The 21485-nt window shown below is 45.6% G+C and overlaps 1 protein-coding gene across 1 annotated transcript in view; it reads right to left on the bottom strand.

Annotated features, from left to right (window-relative positions):
- The window catches only part of PNKD (PNKD metallo-beta-lactamase domain containing), a 130259-nt gene that overhangs the window by 5272 nt on the left and 103502 nt on the right, over nt 1–21485 (bottom strand). The window contains exons 5-8 of the mRNA XM_077449634.1: nt 20240–20332; nt 17639–17802; nt 8213–8299; nt 668–783 (exon numbers count right to left, since the gene is read on the bottom strand). Of these exons, the coding sequence (XP_077305760.1) occupies nt 668–783; nt 8213–8299; nt 17639–17802; nt 20240–20332 (460 nt within the window). The remainder of the gene's footprint in view (nt 1–667; nt 784–8212; nt 8300–17638; nt 17803–20239; nt 20333–21485) is intronic.

The raw sequence follows: 21485 nt of genomic DNA on the forward strand, positions 1-21485 counted from the left end.
ACCCTTTCAAGGAACACTTGAAATAACTTCCCAGTCTCAGGGAACCTCTTCTACAAAAGGACTATTCTACAACTCATGATACATTAGTGTGATGGTCGGTGGGAAGAATGCTCCTTACACCCGTGGTCATTGAGAAGAATTACCCTCTTACAGATAACCAAAAAAGATTATTGGTGTTAGTGGAAACTTATCTGAGAGGCAGAAGGAACCCCTAGCAACCTCTGGAGAAAACCTGGTCTAAGCAATCATTAGATTAGATTTAACCAGGTAGGCCAGGGGTCTCCAAACTTTCTAAACAAAGGGCCAGTTTATTGTGTTTAATACTTTAGAGGGGCCAGACCGTGGCCATTGGGAATAGAAAATGTCCTATCAGAGTTAACAATTGCCCATATTTGGTATTAGGGGAATTATTACTGCCCCCTCGCTGGTGTCAGTAGGAATAGTGCCCCAAGGGCCGGACAAAGGCAAGCAAAGAGCAGCATTCGGTCCCCAGGGCACAGTTTGGAGACCACTGAGGTAGACCTATATTATGCAAGTTTTGGTAAATTTCGCTGATAGGACAGACCACAGTCCAGACTGTGTATGGCCTAACCTTCCTCCAAATCTTATCCTTTGGTCTGGTACTGAATTATCACAATATTTTCCCCTGATCTGGCCACCTACTCACCGAACACTTCTTCTCCAGCCTTTGCTGATTGACCCACTGAGTTTTGCGGTCACGCACAGCGTTTTCAGGTTCGACCTCTTCTGCAAATTTCAGGTTGTCTGCAGCATACTCATGTCCTGCATGGGAGGAGAAATAAAAAAAACATAAATGATCACCACTTGCAAAGAGTTCATAGGAAAAGATCTACATGGCCCTAAAGCAACCTCATCCATCCGTCTATGTTCCAAGCTGCATCTGAAACATGATAGCTGAGATCGGAGTCGCTGCTATAGGAAAATTACCTTTATTTCAGATATATGGGATAGCTAAAGGATCAGCACACCCATAACTGATATTTAAATGTTTAGTAGATGTTGGACAGTTGAGCCCCCTGATCATTTCTTCTGTCTCTATGACCCCTTTCACACCAGGGTGTTTTGCAGGCGCTGTAGCGTTAGAAATAGCGCCTGCAATCCGCCCTAAAGAAGCTGCACCATTGTATGTAGTGTGAACGCCCGAGGGCTTTCACGCTACAGCGGTGCACTGGCAGGACGTCAGAAAAAAGTCCTGCCAGCAGCTTCTTTGGAGCGGTGTGTTTACCGCTCCTCCACCGCTGCTCCCCATTGAAATCAATGGGGCAGCGCTGTAATACCGCTGGCAAAAAACCCCCCAGCTAACGCCGAAATGCGCCGCAAATCCGGCGGTAAAACGCCGCTAAAAATAGTGGCGTTTTACCACCGACGCAATGGGCGGTGTGGTGTGAAAGGGGTCTTAGGGGCTACAATTGTAGGATTCCTGTACCCATTCGGTCCATCATTGTGCTGAGTTCCTGGATTTGCAAACCTGCTGTGCCCGTTATGATGGGTTCCCACCATCCCTGTGCTGAGATCTTGGGTCTGTACGCCTGCTGTGTCCATCATGAGAGATTCTCAAGATCCCTGTGCTGAATTCCTAGGTCTACACATCTGCTGTGCCCAATACAAGGGGTTCTCATCTCACCATCCCCACAATAAATCCAGAGTTATGCACACCTACTGTTCCCATCATGAAGGCTTCCCACCATCCCTACCGGAATCAACTTGTTTACATTACAACTCCCAGGTGGACAGATACAGAGTCGGGAATTATGGCTGGTAGATCTTGTTGGGGTATCCAAGACTTAAAAGAAGCCAAGGGCCGACTCAGCATACCAGGCTCCACCTACAACCAAAATATTACGTTTGTGTGGATCTGTCCTTTACGTCACAAAAGGTTTTATGGACACAAGTGTTTAAAAAGAAGAGAAGATCTCAATGGCAGTTTCATGCAATCAGATTGTAGCCTTCCGATTTCCAGTTCTACATGAAAAATGGACTATGAATCTCACTGGATAGTTATGGAAGGACCATCCATTTTTCGATGGTCTCCGGTTTCTGATGCTCACAACTATCTACATCCAGATCTGGAATAAACACAGGCTGGGTTTACTACAGATCAGTTCTCTCTGCATCATTCAATATAAATTCAGTTTTACAGGATCTAAGTATATCTGAAGAACATGCAGAAGGGGCTTTCCACATAATGTTTTTGTGAGTCTCTTAAAACATCTGGAGAATCCTAATGCTGAAAGTACAGTATTGTATAAAGTATAGCGATACATCTACGCAGGAAACTCAGATTATGAGTAATGTGTATAACGGCAACTTCACAATAACTGCAAGTTTCTTACCAGTTCAAGACTTATTAGCAGGATAAGATAAAAGCTTACTCTATTCACCAAAAGCTTCCTCTCTTAAACCGGTATAACAGTGGAACCTTATCTCGCAGGAATTTTGTATTATTTACTTGTATTCTCTCCTGGTCAAAGCAGGAGAGTCAGGCTGGAAAGCCCCCCGACCATGGAGGCTGTCCAATCTGTTGCCTGATCAAAGGGCTGATAACAGACACTCAAAAAAACTCATAATAAAAAAAAAAAAAAAAAAAAAAAAAGGTTCTGTACAGTTACGTGTATTAAAACTACACACTTGATAAATAACAGTTTATTATTCTCGTGTAGGCCAGGCAAAGTTTCATCTCACCATTTTTTAGCTCAAGGAGGGGACATGTTGGCATCCTTTGGTGCATTGCAACCCTGGTCTAACGGGGAGAAAAGCCAACTAAATAACAGCACAAACACCTATCGCTGAAACAGAAGATTGCACTATGATAAATTAAGAAGCTAGAATCATGTAACAGGTGGTGGTTTCAGTGCAATGCTCTCTACCTGAGCCCACCCCACCTGTGATGGAGCAGGAGAGGGAAGTTACACAGCAGAGGGTTATGTGACATCTTGAACCCACTACAGTCTAACCCCCTTGCACACTGAGGCATGAGAGGGAGGATACATGGCACAGACATGTGCCCAGCCTGCAGTCCTCTGGACCCCTACACCAATCTGTGTTTTGCTAGTGCCCTGTTATAGAAATGGTCTCTAGCAGGCCCCTGTAATGCAGTCTGCAGTCTTCTGTAGTATGCCCCCAGTCTCTCACCATCTCTTGTGACATGGCCCCCAGTCTCTCACCGTCTCTTGTGACATGGCCCCCAGTCTCTCACCGCCTCCTGTGACATGGCCCCCAGTCTCTCACCGCCTCCTGTGACATGGCCCCCAGTCTCTCACCGCCTCCTGTGACATGGCCCCCAGTCTCTCACCGCCTCCTGTGACATGGCCCCCAGTCTCTCACCGCCTCCTGTGACATGGCCCCCAGTCTCTCACCGTCTCTTGTGACATGGCCCCCAGTCTCTCACCGCCTCCTGTGACATGGCCCCCAGTCTCTCACCGCCTCCTGTGACATGGCCCCCAGTCTCTCACCGCCTCCTGTGACATGGCCCCCAGTCTCTCACTGCCTCCTGTGACATGGCCCCCAGTCTCTCACCGCCTCCTGTGACATGGCCCCCAGTCTCTCACCGCCTCCTGTGACATGGCCCCCAGTCTCTCACCGCCTCCTGTGACATGGCCCCCAGTCTCTCACCGCCTCTTGTGACATGGCCCCCAGTCTCTCACCGCCTCTTGTGACATGGCCCCCAGTCTCTCACCGCCTCTTGTGACATGGCCCCCAGTCTCTCACCGCCTCTTGTGACATGGCCCCCAGTCTCTCACCGCCTCTTGTGACATGGCCCCCAGTCTCTCACCATCTCTCTCACCATCTCTTGTGACATGCCCCCAGTCTCTCACCATCTCTCTCACCATCTCTTGTGACATGCCCCCAGTCTCTCACCATCTCTCTCACCATCTCTTCTGCCATGCCCCCAGTCTGGCCATCTCTTCTGTTATGTCTGCAGCCTCTGACCAGCTCTTGTGCCATGCCCGCAGTCTGACCATCTCTTCTGTCATGTCTGCAGCCTCTGACCATCTCTTGTATCATGCCCATGGTCTTTGACTATAGATTGTAAGCTCTAACGAGCAGGGCCCTCTGATCCCTCCTGTATTGATTTGTATTGTAAGTGTACTGTCTGCCCTCATATTGTAAAACACTGCGCAAACTGTTGGCGCTATATAAATCCTGAATAATAATAATAATACCCTGTTGAGTGCCTGCTGCCTCCAAGACTTATTATTCACTTAAGTATGTGCAGCCCTTTGGTGGTGCAGGCCCCCCATATCAAGAGAGTTGACCGCCGCTGGCCTAGAAGCTTCAGCCTTGCCCAGGAGACCAGTGTAAAGCCTGCTCAATGCGGCCATAATGCTTAAGTAAGCATAAAATATTTGACTTTTGCATTCATTAGGGATGGTGCCAATTAAATCCATGTTGGAGGTAAACTTAGTCAAAGATTATTAATGAAGTATGTTTTGCCAAGAAAGACATCTGCCTCTTATAAACCACTTAAGAAAAGAGACAAATGTTACTCATCAGCAAATACTGAGCAAGTCTACAACGTGCTTCATGGGAACATGGATTAAAAAACAGGCAGAGAGCCCTATGGGTTGTGATGGAGCTGAAAGGAAAAATAGAAGCAGCTTTAGAGATTTGAGGGGCGAGCACATGAGTGGGAAGTCTCAGCATAACACCAGAATAGATCCCCCCTCCCTCCTCACTTCTGCTCTATGCAATTGTACTGTTCTGTAGAGGCTCACATATTGCCTATAGGGGTATGTGACTTTTGGGAAAAATGGAAGGAATTGTCCGTCCTGATCAGTTAGCCCGAATACCTGGAGCTGGGTACAGCAGTACATTAATCTTAGCTAAATCAACCTTTTCAGCTTTATTTCCCGGAACTTATCCTTTAAAGAGAACCTGCAAGAGAAGACATCTTAATACCATACTTGGCTCTCTGGCAGCCCACATGTCCATCCCCTTCGTTTCAGTACTGAGCCTTCTCCAACAGCTACGGCATCCTCTCAACCTTTTTAAGATGTAGGAACCCTTGAAATAACTTTCCAGTCTCAAGGAACCCCTCCTAAAAATGTCTGTACCTACAGCTTACTGAATATTGGCACTATGGCCAGTGGGGGAACAATGCTCCTTACATTGGTGGTCATTTGGAAGAATCCCCTCCATAGTGATAGCTAAAAAAAAAAAAAAATGATTGGTGTCAGTGGTTACCTGAAAGGCAGAAGTTTCCCATTGCTCATGGAACCCCTAGCAACCTCTGAAGGAACCCTGGTTGAGAAAGACTTTTATATGATATTGAGAAAATCTGGGAGTGTTGGACGCTGTAGTCCAGGGCTGTCTGTAATATTGATTGCAGGCTCAAGGGGAAGCTGCCTTGGGCCACACAACAATGACTGGGCCCGGGGCAGCAGCCCCTTTTTCCCTGTGTCCCCCACCATATATGTGCTGGAACCGTCCTCTAACCCCCAAGGCACTACAGGACTGAGCAGTGACATACGAATTAATGGATGGAACCATGGCGTGCTTTAAAATGATGGGTGGGTTGGGTTCCATTTATATTTAAATTCTTATGGTTGACTATGGTCCAACTCCAGCCCAAAAAAAAATAAAAAATTCAGTTTTGGACAGCATGGGGTAAGGGTTAGGGTCTCTTGTTTTTTTACTATATATAGTCATTGTCCCTGTTGGGGAACTTTGTCCTTTCTATTGACATGGGGGGGGGGGTTGCTCCCCAACGGGGTACCCCTCTCTAGAGATGGGAAATACAAAATGTTGCCGCTATCACCGGAACAGGATGATAAATCAAAATTCTCCAGTGGGAATCTCTGTTCCAGTTTGGGATAGGAAAGAACAGACATCAGTAAAAACAACAAAAAAATTCTAATCCTCTCCCCACTCTTAAACGTAGCCAATATTATCCAAATCCATTCATCCGGTGTATTCTTCTTGAATCTTGGTGAGATTTGTGTATTTCTTCCAGATCTGTGCAGTAATCCAGTGTGAGATTTTCTTGGGTCCCTTGGCCTGCTGGGAGAGACTATTTATTTGGGTGGAGTCAGGTGATTGGTGTTCTGTGCCACCTGGATGGCTGTCTGGGTGGACGTGTGTTGTGCTGCCCCGAGCAGCTAGGCTAGAGACTTGAGGCCTATCCTGGGGACATCTGGCTGCTAGGCTGAGGGCCTATCCAGAAGCAGGAGAGCAGTGTAGGGTTGGGATTGTGGCTTTCACTCACTTCCACCAAGTGACGGTTCTGCAGGCCAGAGAACCTGTCATGGTCGAAGGCAGAGGGAAAGCGTTTGCCATTAAGGGACCAACCACCTTGTTACCAGGGGCCACAGTGAGTAACTGAAGCAAGTACCGGAATAGTATTCTCACCAACTGTGGACGGTGAAGAATTGGGAAACTTGAGCAAGTGTCAAGCCAGGGACCCAGCCAGCGGAGGTGACGCTCGCAGAACATGGTGTGCCAAACCAGGGACCAAGCAGGCCAGCAGGTGATACTTATGAGTAGTAGTACTTAGAAGTATCTGAGTGCCAAGCGAGGGACCCAGCAGAGACGTGGGGGTGACGCTTTAAGGAGATATCCAGCGAGAAGACTAGAAGAGCTCAGGGGATCCAGTGGCAGTGGATCAGCAAGTCTAGTGAAAGACTGGGAGCTCAGTTGAGTGAAGATCTACAATAGGAGATTGTAGAAGAAGTAAGGGAGTTCATTGCAAACTTTGTTAGAAACGGTTACAAGATTGTTGCCATAGGAGATAGCGTAGCCCTCCTTATGGAGATGTGGTGTCTAGCTGGATGCTTTTCCCTGCATGGCTGTCTACCTATAGAGGTCTTGGAGTTAGCCAATCAGCATTCCAACTACTAAAGAGTATCCTGGCCCCAACCCTCTCTCCCACAGATCCGTTTAGGAGAAAATAAATCTTTGCATTCAAGAAGTGTCTGGCGCCCATCAATCCACCTTACATTGCACCCACCATGCCTCGTAACCCACTCTACATAGAAGAATATCAGCTGTCCTCAACTCTGGAGTTCACCATTTGGCCTCTGGGGGCCCAGGACCTAGCTACATATTAAATCTTCTGCCCTTGTTGTTGTTTTAACGCTGGATAGTAAAACATTTTTTTTTCTGCCAGAAAATACCTTATACAGCCCACCTCCTGTTTGTTGTCTAGTAAAAAGCCTAGGCTTATGACCTTATGCACAGCTCTCCCTCTCTCTCATGCTCACTCTGAGAGTTTGCCAGGAAGGGAGGGGGGGATGAGTCATAAGAGGGCCAAGAAGAGCTGCAGAGCTGGTGGTGTGCCTATGTGTGTAAATCCAGGAAGTGAACAGGCAGCAGCTTCAGCTGCCTACAGTTAAAATGGTTGCAGCCAGACTCAGTGGAGGGACATTTCTGCAGCATATTTGGCAAGTACTGAATCACAGTATATATAAAATAATATGCAAAGTGGTTGGAGGGAAGCTTCAGAATGGCAAAGATGTTTTTATTACAAATTATGTGAGCAGACGGCAGTTCCTCTTTAAGGAACTTGAACAAAGGCATTTTTTGTGCCCGGAGTCCAGCTATAAAGTGACCCTGCCATCACAGGGTCAAATGCAAAACATGCAAAAGTTGGATATAAACGCATTTTTCCAGTGGCCCATGTGCTAATATGTAGTTGTATTGCTGCCCATTGGCCACTGCAGGCATTTGGTGCCATTAATGCCTACTCCTCCTGCCAGCATTTATGTGTTGTACGGACATATGAACCAGCTGGTGAGTGGAAGCATTGAACACCTGCAATGGCCAAGGATTAGCAACATAGCAGCACATTAACACATGGGCCCCCAGAAAGGTAAGTATATAGCCCTATTTTTACAACATGGGCAGAATGGTCTGTGTCCCTGTTAAAGCGAGGGGAAATCTCAGCAATAAAAACATGACAGTCTAACCCTTCTCCCAATCTAATATCTTGGATGGTGAACTTTGACAGACATGTAAATAGCAGAGAATACATTGAACACCTACCGAGTAAACTATTTGCACATTGTGTAAGCCAGATGTGGGCAGGTGACGGGTTCTGTTAATGTAATGTTCTGACCACCAGGTGTCACTATAGTACAATTTGGCTCCTTTTAAAAGCTTTATGGATAATAGTCGGAATTCTAGTGCGGAGTTCTCTCCTGTATTTTATCCGTAGTGACAAATATGACTGGCTGCAAGAACTGTGACCACTTACCAGGCCAGAGTAGCGTGCTTTCATTGAGAGAGGTCACGGTGTCCAGCGACTTCAGCATCGTCTCTGCCGAACCTTCAAACATTCTCCCTGTATAGACAGCAAACACATGAACAACATGAATGCGTGCTTTAAAAAACAAAAAAACAAAACAAAAAAAACAACAAACACAGGATGGATACACAGTAAAAAGATGTTACATTACGTGAAGGAAAAAAAAAAAAAAAAAAAAAAAACGTATTGGTCAAATGAAAAAATTCTCACAACTGCAATGAATATGGGATTATTTTTTATAAAAAAAAGTTTCCTTAAAAAAAGTTCTAGTTTTGAAATTGGCAAACAATGCGCCACCGAGCACTAAGTAAAACACACTTTTTCAGCAAGAGTAAACACGCCTATCTGTTCGCACCCAATAGAGAGATCGAGGGAAAGAAAGCGATCGAGGGAAAGAAAGCGATCGAGGGAAAGAAAGCGATCGAGGGAAAGAAAGCGATCGAGGGAAAGAAAGCGATCGAGGGAAAGAAAGCGATCGAGGGAAAGAAAGCGATCGAGGGAAAGAAAGCGATCGAGGGAAAGAAAGCGATCGAGGGAAAGAAAGCTTTTTTCAGCAAGAACACGCATATCTATTTGCACCCAATAGAGAGTGAGGGCAAGAGAGCAAGGGCAAGAGAGAGCGCGAGAAAGAAACACAAAGAGCACCAGAAAGAAAGCTATTTTTCAGCAAGAATAAAACCCGCCTATCTGTTCCCACCCGATAGAGAGAGCGAGGGCAAGAGAGCAAGAGCGAGCGAGAAAGAGAGCGAGAGCGAGAAAGAAAGAAAGAAAGAGCGAGAAAGAAAGAAAGAGCGAGAAAGAAAGAAAGAAAGAAAGAGCAAGAAAGAAAGAGCAAGAAAGAAAGAAAGAAAGAGCAAGAAAGAAAGAAAGAGCGAGCGAGCAAGAAAGAGCGAGCGAGCAAGAAAGAGCGAGCGAGCAAGAAAGAGCGAGCGAGCAAGAAAGAGCGAGCGAGCAAGAAAGAGCGAGCGAGCGAGAAAGAAAGAGCGAGCGAGAAAGAAAGAGCGAGCGAGAAAGAAAGAGCGAGCGAGAAAGAAAGAGCGAGCGAGCGAGCAAGAGCAAGCGAGCAAGAAAGAGCAAGCAAGAGCGAGCAAGTGCGCAAGCGAGAGAGAAAGAAAGAAAGAGCGAGAGAGAAAGAAAGAAAGAGCGAGAGAGAAAGAAAGAAAGAGCGAGAGAGAAAGAAAGAAAGAGCGAGAGAGAAAGAAAGAAAGAGCGAGAAAGAAAGAAAGAAAGAGCGAGAAAGAAAGAAAGAGCGAGAAAGAAAGAAAGAGCGAGAAAGAAAGAAAGAACGAGAAAGAAAGAAAGAGCGAGAAAGAAAGAGCGAGAAAGAAAGAAAGAGCGAGCGAGAAAGAAAGAAAGAGCGAGCGAGAAAGAAAGAAAGAGCGAGCGAGAAAGAAAGAAAGAGCGAGCGAGAAAGAAAGAGCGAGCGAGCGAGAAAGAAAGAGCGAGCGAGCGAGCAAGTGCGCAAGCGAGTGAGAAAGAAAGAAAGAAAGAAAGAAAGAAAGAAAGAAAGAAAGAAAGAAAGAAAGAAAGAAAGAAAGAAAGAAAGAAAGAAAGAAAGAAAGAAAGAAAGAGCGAAAGCTTTTTTCAGCAAGAACACGCATATTTGCACCCAATAGAGAGCGAGGGCAAGAGAGAGCGCGAGAAAGAAAGACAGAATGCCAGAAAGAAAGCTATTTTTCAGCAAGAATAAAACCCGCCTATCTGTTCCCACCCGATAGAGAGAGCGAGGGCAAGAGAGCGAGGGCAAGAGAGCAAGAGCGAGCAAGAGCGAGCGAGCGAGCGAGCAAGAAAGAGCGAGCAAGAGCGCGAGCGAGAGAGAAAGAAAGAGCGAGAGAGAAAGAAAGAAAGAGCGAGAGAGAAAGAAAGAAAGAAAGAAAGAGCGAGAAAGAAAGAAAGAAAGAAAGAAAGAGCGAGAAAGAAAGAAAGAAAGAAAGAAAGAGCGAGAAAGAAAGAAAGAAAGAAAGAAAGAAAGCGAGAAAGAAAGAAAGAAAGAAAGAAAGAAAGAAAGAAAGAGCGAGAAAGAAAGAAAGAAAGAAAGAAAGAAAGAAAGAAAGAGCGAGAAAGAAAGAAAGAAAGAGCAAAAAAGAAAGAAAGAAAGAAAGAAAGAGCAAGAAAGAAAGAAAGAGCGAGAGAGCAAGAAAGAAAGAAAGAGCGAGAAAGAAAGAAAGAAAGAAAGAAAGAGCGAGAAAGAAAGAAAGAAAGAAAGAAAGAGCGAGAAAGAAAGAAAGAAAGAGCGAGAAAGAAAGAAAGAAAGAAAGAAAGAAAGAAAGAGCGAGAAAGAAAGAAAGAAAGAAAGAAAGAAAGAGCGAGAAAGAAAGAAAGAAAGAGCGAGAAAGAAAGAAAGAAAGAGCGAGAAAGAAAGAAAGAAAGAGCGAGAAAGAAAGAAAGAAAGAGCGAGAAAGAAAGAAAGAAAGAGCGAGAAAGAAAGAAAGCGAGAAAGAAAGAAAGCGAGAAAGAAAGAGCGAAAGCTTTTTTCAGCAAGAACACGCATATCTATTTGCACCCAATAGAGAGTGAGGGCAAGAGAGCGAGGGCAAGAGAGAGCGCAAGAAAGAAAGACAAAGAGCGCCAGAAAGAAAGCAATTTTTCAGCTAAAATAAAACCCGCCTATCTGTTCCCACCCGATAGAGAGCGAGGGCAAGAGAGCAAGAGCGAGGGCAAGAGAGCAAGAGAGAGCGAGAAAGAGCGAGCGAGAAAGAGAGCGAGAGAGAAAGAGAGAGCGAGCGAGAAAGAGAGAGCGAGAGAGAAAGAGAGAGCGAGAGAGAGAGAGAGCGAGAGAGAAAGAAAGAAAGAAAGAGTGAGAAAGAAAGAAAGAAAGAAAGAAAGAAAGAAAGAAAGAAAGAAAGAAAGAAAAGAAAAAGAAAGAAAGAAAGAGTGAGAAAGAAAAAGAAAGAGTGAGAAAGAAAGAAAGAAAGAAAGAAAGAAAGAAAGAAAGAAAGGAGCGATACAAAAAACAAAACAAAAAAAAAAAAACACGAGAAAAGAGAGCGCAAGAGAAAAAAAATAAATAAAAAAAAGAGCATAAAAAATAAAAAAGGAGCAAGAAAGAAAGCTTTTTTTTCAGCAAGAATAAACACGCCTATCTGTTCGCACCCAATAGAGAGAGCGAGAACGTGAAAAAGAGAGAGAGCAAGAAAGCAGAAAAGGAATAATAAAAAATAAGTAAATAAATAAATGTAATAAAATAAAAAAGGAGAATAAGAAGTAGAAAGGGCGATTGAGAAATTTAACAGCATGCAGTACAGAAATAGAAAGAGAAACATTGCCCTCATCCCCTCTTGCTCTCTTTATATCTGTTTAACAATTCAAAATAAATATCATTAAAAATAAACCCAAAACCTGAGTTTGCCGATATTTACAAAGAAATTGCGCCTACACAGAATACTTATGTGACGCCAGAGATAAAAATTCATGCAATGCTTAAATACAAGATTTTAGGTACAAATGACAAGGAAATGATGGAGTTCCATCACTCAACATTGCAGGTGAAAGAGTTTCATTGTTAAAATTGGTTTACCAAAAACTCCCACGATATTTCTTAGATTGAAATTTATTTTATTTTTTTTATTTTTTTTAAATGGGCACCTTGAAAGCGAGATTCAGACCACATTATACTTCTGTCTGTGGGATACAAAGAATCTTGAGAGTCATTCACAAGCAGCATGGAGGTTTTCAATCCCATTCTTCTCATCTGACAATAAGCTGGGTCACCGCACAGCGGGAAAACCTCAGCCGCCTCCATGGCAACCGCGGGAAAAGAAGAAGAAGAACTTGGAGGGGCTTCTCTAGTACACCCTTCCAATAACTCATAGTCAGGATTTTATTAAACTGCCCCGGGGTTGTTATCAGACACCCAGCAGAAGAGACGCGTCCCATTAAAATATTTCACAATGTTAGATAAAAGGTTTCCTCCCCACATAGGAATTATTAAAGGAAGACTCCGAGAAAAGGGGGGGGGGGGGGGGGGAGATGGAAAGTGATTTGAAAAAAAGGCAGCAGCGGAATGTAGAAAAGAACAGCGAGCGGTGAAGGTATTATTTTAGTGTTTAAAAAGGTCCCTTTCTTATTTCACTGCTGGAGCCAAAAGTATTATGTTGTTACAATTAATCCAAACTAGAACTTTTTGTTCTTTGGATTTCAGAATTTATATTATATATATAATTTTTTTTTATTTATTACACACACACACACACACACATATACCCATATCTACACACACATACAGTGGGGAATTTATTATTTGATCCCCTGCAGATTTGGTAAGTTTGTCCACTTACAACGAAAATGAAGGGTCTATATTTTTTTTTTTTATCATAGGTGTATTTTAAATGATAAAGAGAATATCAAGCAAGAATCCAGGAAAAAAAAAACCCCCACATGATACAAATGTTATAAATGGAGTTGCAGTTCAGTGAGTGAAATAAGTATTCGATCCCCAAGCAAAACAGGACTTAGTACTTGGTGGAGAAACCCTTGTTGGCAAGCACCGAGGTCAGACTTTTTCTTGTAGTTGGTGACCAGGTTTGCACACATCTCAGGAGGGATTTTGCTCCACTCTTCTTTACAAATCTTTCCTAAATCCTTAAGGTTTTCTTGGCAACTCGAATTTTCAGCTCCCTATATACATTTTCTATAGGATTAAGGTCTGGAGACTGGTTAGGCCACTCCATGACCTTAATGTGCTTCTTATTGTGTCACTCCTATTTTGCCTTGCCGGTATTTTGGGTCATGGTCATGCTGGAAGACCCATTCACGACCCATCTTCAGTGTTCTGGTTGATCAAATACCACCAAAAGAAAGCTCTATTCGTGGGAAAAAAAAAAAAGGACATCAATTTTATTTTGGGAGCCACGTCACCCGACCGCACAATTGTCAGTTAAAGCGTGAGTCCACCGGGACTCCGCGTTTTTTTTTTTTTTTTTTAAAAGCCAGCAGCTACAAATACTGCAGCTGCTGACTTTTAAAATAGTGACACTTACCTGTCCAGCGCGCCCGCGATGTCGGCACCCGAAGCCGATCTCTCGATCGTCTCTCGGGTGCTGCCGCCGCCATCTTGGGTATGGGAATCAGGAAATGGAGCCTTTTGGCTTCATTTCCCGGTTCCCTACTGCACATGCGCGAATCGCGCTGCGCAATAAGGATGGTCCCCGCTGCCTCTGGGATCTGTGTGTTTCCCAGCAGGCAGCGGGGCACTTGCGGAAAGGGGCGTGATCTACGCCCCTTTCCGCAGAGAGCTATCCCGTAAGTGGGTGCAGAATACCTGTACTGTACAGGTATCTGCACCCCCCTCCCCCCTGAAAGGTGCCAATTGTGGCGCCAGAGGGGGGGGAGGGTTCCGATGAGTGGAGGTCCACTTTAGGGTGGACCTCCGCTTTAAAGCGACGCAGTGCCAAATCTCAAAAAGTGCTCCGGTCTTTGGCCAGCCAAATGCTCCGGGGGCTGAAGTGGTTATGTAATACTGGCAGATCATGGCTGGTGGGAGAAGCTGGCAGGGTGCTGTACATAGTTTCCTGAAAACAGCACAGCACCCAACCTCAGTACTGCTCAAGAACCCTTCAGACCTAAGGTAAGCAGCAGGCCGGCTCTTGGGAGGAGGTATGCAAATATCAAAATGCCTTTAAGGGCTGGAAAGGGGGGGGGGGTCAATCTGGAGGAGCGGGCCTTCCTAGGCAGGCTGGATTTGCACTCAAACTACCTTAGGTAACGCCAACGTGCCGAGCCCTGCATGATTGAACCAACTGAAATCCATTGAATGAGGGACAATCAGGCTGGGGAGGAAAGATCTAGCTGATGCTGGATGTCCTCCTGCCAAAAAAATAAATAAGGCGAGCTCTTCTCAGATCTTGTCCCAGTGACAACGCATGTCATCTAACTAGATGTCCCCTCTTTGAAAATTTCCCTTTTATTCCTGTTTTAGCCACACCATTTAATTATGGGTTTTCTCATCACTTTATGCTCTCCCCATGGCTACCAGGACAAATCAAAGGGGTGAATCTCTCTAGTGGGGAAACAGACTGCAGTGAAAGCCTGGAAGAGGTTCTAACCCTTAAAATTCCTCCCAAATTTTTTTTTTGTATCTATAGCCAAACCTAAAAAAAAAAAATTATATATAATTTATAGGCTAATTATGGGACAACAGGAAGCTGTCACTTGCCGAGTTGTCCAGCTTGCCCTATTGAAGTTAGTGAGCCAGACTAAAGCTGGCCATACACCTACAGATTATCTGCAGATTTTCTATGGTTAGATGGAAAAGGTGGGAGATTCCTCCATCCACACAGTTTAGCAACATGGAGAAATCTGTTGCACTTTTTCCATCTAACCATAGAAAATCTGCAGATAATCTATAGGTGTATGGCCAGCTTTAGTAGGAAGATGAACTACCTCTTTTTCACCACAAGATGTCCTCAGTCTTCCAGGGTGAAAGACACCCAGCGTCCCTCAACCAGGAAGATGGAGGAAAGACTGCAGGTAGTCATGGCCCCGCCCCCTGAGCATGGCACCCTGCTCTCACGGTGCATGTATGCAGAGGACTATGCCAATGTGATCTGCGTCACCCAGAAGTGCCTTCTTCTGGTAGAAGACTGGTGAAAACAAGAACCCAGAACCCAACAAGACTGTCTAAAAACATTAAAGAACAAAAACGTAATAGGCCCCTTTCACAAGGGGCGGATCAGTAATGATCCGCCCTGTGATGATCCGCTCGCTCAGCGGACAGGGCAGTCTCCGCACACTGTGCAGGGACCGCCCTGTCAGCTCTCCGCTCTCCTCTATGGGGATCAGATGAGCATGGAACGTCTGTCTGTGTTCATCCGATCCGCTCTGCAGACGGATAGAAAAAAAAAAGGATTTTTCTCAGTCTGCAGAATCAGACAATTGCGGAGGCAGACGATAGCCGGTGTCTGCGGATGTTCATCCACAGACACCCGCTATCCCATAGGGATGCATGTATGTCCGTATTTCATCCGCAAACGGATGGATGAAATACGGACATAATGTCCACATGTGTAAAAGGGGCCTTAGAGAATAGCACGCCTCCCAACTTTTTGAGATGGGAATGAGGGACACCTGTTAGCAAAAGTACGTAGGCTTAGGACACGCCCCCCGCCACGCCCCCCACCAGTGGTTTTTCACCACTACTATTCCTTTATACTGGCGTTTGGAATTTACGAATGCAGCAATTTAGAAATGGGACGAAAGGTTTAGCGCTGGGAAATACTTTTTGAAAGTTAAAAAGTGCATTTTATATACAACTATATAGATCAGACCAAAATGAGGGATAAATGAGGAGGAAAGAGGGACAGAGGGACATTGCTCCATATAGGGGACAGTCCCTCAATCAGGGACAGTTGGGAGCTTTGAGAATAGGTCTGTCGGGGCCTCAAGGGGACGGAAACCTAAGACTTTAACAGCCAGGCAACTGGCATTTTTCAGAAGGAGGTCATCAATGGCATCAATTCCTCTGTGTTGGAACATTAAGCATTCTTAATTATTCCTCCCAGTTCTATTACAAAGCCATCGCAGCAGAATTCCCATCCATCCGCTGTAATGAGATGCATTCTGCCGCTGGCTGCCCAGGACGGTCCTCTTAGAGGCAGCAGAATAAAAGCAGAAGATTGGAGCCTGTCCAAGTCACTGTGCAGAGGAAATGAGAGCCAGATCATGGAGGGACGGCAGTGTTTATGCAATCAGCGTTATCTCTAATGAGGGGTAAAGAAATCGTTATTTCTGACATTTCCTGACAGCGTGGATCTCAGGCTGCCTTCTCTTAAAGATACACTATATTGTCAAAAGTATTGGGACACCTGCCTTTACACGCAAATGGCATCCCAGCCTTAGTCCGTAGGGTTCAATATTGAGTTGGCCCACCCTTTGCAGCCATAACAGCTTCAACTCTTCTGAGAAGGCCGTCCACAAGGTTTAGGAGTGTGTCTATGGGAAAGTTTGACTGTTCTTCTAGAAGAGCATTTGTGAGGTCAGGCACTGATGTTGGATGAAAAGGCCTGGCTCAGTCTCCGCTCTAATTCATCCCAAAGGTGTTCTATCGGGTTGAGGTCAGGACTCTGTGCAGGCCAGTAAAGTTCTTCCACCCCAAACTCACTCATCCATGTCTTGATGGACCTTGTTTTGTACACTGGACCAAATCATTTGGTGGGGGAGGAAATTATGGTGTGGGGGTTGTTTTTTCAGGGCTTGGTTGGCCCCTTAGTTCCAGTGGAGGAACTCTTAAGGCGTCAGCATACCAAGACATTTTGGACAATTTCATGCTCCCAACTTTGTGGGAACAGTTTGGGGATGGCCCCTTCCTGTTTCAACATGACTGCGCACCAGTGCACAAAGCAAGGTCCATAAAGACATGGATGAGAGAGTTTGGGGCGGAGGAACTTGCCTAGCCTGCACAGAGTCCTGACCTCAACCCGATAGAACACCTTTGCCAGTGGAGACTGAGCCAGGCCTTCTTGTCCAACATCAGCTCCTGACCTCACAAATGCGTTTCTGGAAGAATGGTCAGACATTCCCATAGACACACTCCTAAACCTTGTGGACGGCCTTCCCAGAAGAGTTGAAGCTGTTATAGCTGCAAAGGGTGGGCCAACTCAATATTGAACCCTACAGACTAAGGCCGCGTACACACGGGCGGACTGTCTGACGGACTTGGTCCGCTGAAACGTGTTTCAGCGGACAGTCCGCTCGTGTGTGGGCTTCAGCGGACTTTTTCAGTGGACAGTCTGGCGGACTAAGTCTTTCGGAATTTCCGTAATATTGTCCGTCCAACTTAGGTTTCAGCGGACAGTCCGCTCGTGAGTAGGCTAGTTGGACGGACTAAGAATGGCGCATGCTCAGAAAGGATTTACACGGCGAAAGGTTGCATTGCTGTGTATTGGACGTCGTATTTCTAGTCCCGTCGTACGTGCTGTACACGTCATCGCGCAAGCTTTCGGCGGACTGTCTGTTCATCGTGTGTGGTCAAGTCCGTTCATTCGAAAGTAGGACGGACTGTCCGTCGGATTGTCTGACGGACTTAGTTGGCCAGACAGTCCGCCCGTGTGTACGCGGCTTAAGACTCCATTAAAGTTCATGTGGGTGTAAATGCGGGTGTCCCAATACTTTTGACAATATAGTGTATATTAGATTTTTTGTTAGGCTCTGCTAATCCAGAAGCAGACATCTTCCTCAGATTCCAACAGGTCAGTTGCTTTTAATGAACAATGACAGTTAAAACAGATGATCATCAATCTCATATACAATTTTTTTTTTTTTTTTGGTTGTCACCATATTTTATCCCTTTATTGCACTTTATATACTTTTTGGGTTGTCTTTTTTTTTTTTTGTTTTTTTTTTTACGAAGGACACCAAATTGCACCTTCTCTAACTTACCGCAGCCTGCGAGGAAGAGGAGGTCCCCTGAGAACAGGCAGTCCGGCCCGTCCCCAGACTTGCCGTCCAGCACGTAGATCATGTGACCGACCGTATGACCAGGCGTGAAGTAGGCCTGAAACTGCAGATGCCCGACGGTAAGCAGTTCTCGGTCAGCTAGTGCACTGGAGGAAGGAATAAAAAGTCATTAATTAAAATGCACAAAGTTATTCAATTAATCTGGAGATGATCCAAAATCTGCTCAAATTATACCCCCAACACACACATAGACCACCCAGACAATACCAAACTGCTAATCATGCCAAATTTTCTTTAGAATATGATCTGCCCAATAGTTCCCAACCCCTCACTAATCCAATAGTCATCTCTAAAATACTTCCCTCCTCTGGCTCCCAGTGCCTGAAACATGATTGTGTGACAGGTTTTTGCAATGCAAAAGAAGCAGGCGGATATCCATTGCAGAATTCTCTCAAGGGTGATTTCTGCCACGCAGAGGATTGGGTAGAGCAGGGGCCTCCGAATGATGACATCCAAGCCGCAACACGATTTTATCTGGCCCCTAGCTATGGTCAGTTGTGTTTCTTCAATGTGCACTGAGGATTGAAGGTCTGATGGGGGCCCTGGTGTAAGGGGGGGGCACCATAAATTGTAAAGGGGAAACCCTGATTGGGACCCAGATTGTAAGTGGGGACCCCGATTGTAATTGGGGACCCTAAAGGGGATCTGGGTGTAAGTGGGGACCCCAATTATAAGGGGGGCACCGATGTGAGGACCCTGATGGGGACCCAGAATCTAAGGGGGGGACCCTAAATCTAAGGGAGGATACTGGATTGCAAGGGGAGGGGGGCTGACAGGGACCCTAGATTGTAAGGGGTGATCCTGATGGGGACAAAGATATGTGGGGACCCCGATGTGAGGACCCCGATGGGGACCCTGAATCTAAGGGGGACCCTGAATCTAAGGGGGGGATTCTGGATTGCAAGGGGAGGGGGGCTGACAGGGACTGTGGATTGTAAGGAGTGACCCTGATATGGACAAAGATGTAAGTGTGGACCCTGATTTTAAGGGGGACCCCGATGTGGACCCAGAATTTTAGTGGGGACCCTGATGGGGACCCAAAATCTAAGGGGGGACCCAGAATGTAAGGAGGAATTCTGGGTTGCAAGGGGAGGGGGGCTGACAGGGACCGTGGATTGTAAGGCGTGACCCTGATATGGACAAAGATGTAAGTGGGGACCCTGATTTTAAGGGGCACCCCATTGTGAGGACCCTGATGGGGACCCAGAATGTAAGGGGGAATTCTGGATTGGGAGGGGAGGGGGGCTGACAGGGACCCTGGATTGTAAGCGGTGACCCTGATGGGGACAAAGATGTAAGGGGGGACCCTGGATTGTAAGGGGGGGGGGCTGGTGGGGACCTTAGATTGTAAGGGGGATCCTGGATTGTAAGGGGGACCTTATTGGGGACACAGATGCAAGGGGGGGGGGACCATGATGTGGACTCTGATTGTAAGGGAAGACCTAATTGGAAGGGAGACCCTGATTGTAAGTGGAGACCTTGATTGTAAGTGAGAACCCTGACTGCAAGAGGAACCCTGAAGGGGACCCAGGTGTAAGTGGGGACCCCAGGTTGTAAGGGGGTACCCTGATGTTGACACAGTTGTAAGTAGAGACCCTGGATTGTTGGGGGGGGACACAGATGCAAGGGGGACACTGATGTAAAGTAGAACTCCTATAGGGCCCCAACATGGGGGGGGGGCCTCCAATAAGATTTTTTTTCCGGCCTGCAAACATTTGTCAAATATATGTGTAGCCCTTATACTGAATAGTTTGGAGACCCCTGGTGTAGAGTACTGGAAGGATGAGAGCTGCTGGATAGGTCCAATACAGGATCTTATTTCTGATGATGCAAAAGTAGAAATCCAACAGGTTTCTGGTTCTCAAGACAATCCTTTAATCAGTGCTTATATGTGATTGGTGCCGACAGCTCGCCGGTCAGGAGCCCCTATCACAACGGTGCCTGATCATTCTGCTCTCCCTTCTCTCTCTAGAATTGCAGCCCAGCACTAATCTAAATCCACTGTCAAGAACAGATGAAGGAGTTTTGAGCTCCTGAAACGCTTTGGATTTCTAATATTGAATTGTGTTAAATAAAACCCTTTACATATCCAACTCTTGCGGCACTCTCACCCTCCCAGCTTCCCTGGAGGACCCCCTTGTTGACCCCTATTTTCAAAGAGCTGCTTCCAAAAAAAAAAAAAAAAAAAAGTAGGTTTTGGATCAATGGATCTAAAATAAGAATCTGCTATACAGAGGATTAGGGAAAAGATTATATAAGCATCGATTTCAGGTAACACTAGAAAACTTATAACATTTTTAATGAATTAGCAGCTTATTAAGAGTGGGTTTTTATATTGGTCTGGAGTTTCCCTTTAGCATACAATGGCTACAATAGAAGGAATATATATATATAAATGATATTGATGTGCCATTTACATTTCGGAGAAGAAATACAATTATATTTTTATGACTTTTAAGCAAAACGGTCTTGTAAAAATCAACATGGTCCACTACATCCCCCCCATCCTCAGGATTCACGTACTGTGTCAGTTCTGGGATATCATCGCAGGCGCTTCCATACACCCGGCATGACTTGTAATGTTTCTTCAGAGCTTTATTACCTCCACTATGATCCCTGCAGGGGGAGAGAGAGAATAAATGATTGTAAGCAATATCACAAAGTGCTAATGCGATTCTACAACCGCTGTAATCTTATAACCTGAATATGTACACAAATAAAACCCCTTTTATTTGTTTTACCCCTTAAAGAGAACCAGTCACCACGAGTCTCCACTCTAAAAATGTTAAAATAAAGCAGACTTTAGAGTCATACAAGTGTGAATGGAGCCTTAAAGTTGCACCAACTTTGGAGTGCAACTTTGAATGGGTGCAACTTGGATACGACTTTGGCTTTGACCAGTGATAACAGACAACTGTTGCATTGTATAACATTCAGGTACTACTTTCACGCAACTTCTGAGTGTTAACATCAAACTCTTTGGCCCTGAAGTTGCATGAAAGTTGGACCAAAGTAGTGCATGAACTGCTTTGAAGTTGCACATATATGAATGCTCATCATTGGAAAACAACTTGTCATGCGACTTTGATGTCTAAAGTTGCATGCCAAGTCGGACGAGTGTGAACGGAGCCTTGGTGGCTGTAAACCCTTAGTGCCCCTTTCACACTTGTGCGACTTGTCCTACGACTTGGGACTGCAAAGTCGCATGACAAGGCCGGTCCCCATGTTTTCCAATGAGTACCATTCATATCTGTGCAACTTCAAAATAGTCCCTGCGCTACTTTGGTCCGACTTTGATGCAGTTTGAGGTCCATAGACCTCAACATTACACAGGCATTGTTAAAAGTCATATATATATATATTAATTAAAGTGCCCCATCCCCATGTGCTAGCTCACAGAAGCGCACTTAGACGTAGGTCGCGCATGCATATGTAAACGGCGTTCAAACCACACATGTGAGGTATCGCTGCGATCATTCTAGCACTAGACCTCCTCTGTAACCCCCTCCCCCATACTGCCCTGATAATTACACAGGACCCCTCCCCATCATTACGCAAGACTCCCCACCCACCCCCCCCCCCTCCTCAGACCCCCTGCATCCCCCCCTCCGCTAATCTCACCTTGATAGTGTCCAGAGGATGTCAGAAGAACACCAGGCACACCCCTCAAAACCCTCCTGAGAAGTTGTTCTTCAGCAGGCCATGGTCTGTAGCTTCTTGAACATGGTGAAGGGGAGGGGTTGGCATGACTGTGCCCTGGACTGACAGG

Source organism: Lithobates pipiens, unplaced genomic scaffold, assembly GCF_037356315.1.
Source record: "Lithobates pipiens isolate NorthernLeopardFrog02 unplaced genomic scaffold, aLitPip1_a1.2 Scaffold_22, whole genome shotgun sequence".
Lineage (NCBI taxonomy): Eukaryota > Metazoa > Chordata > Amphibia > Anura > Ranidae > Lithobates > Lithobates pipiens.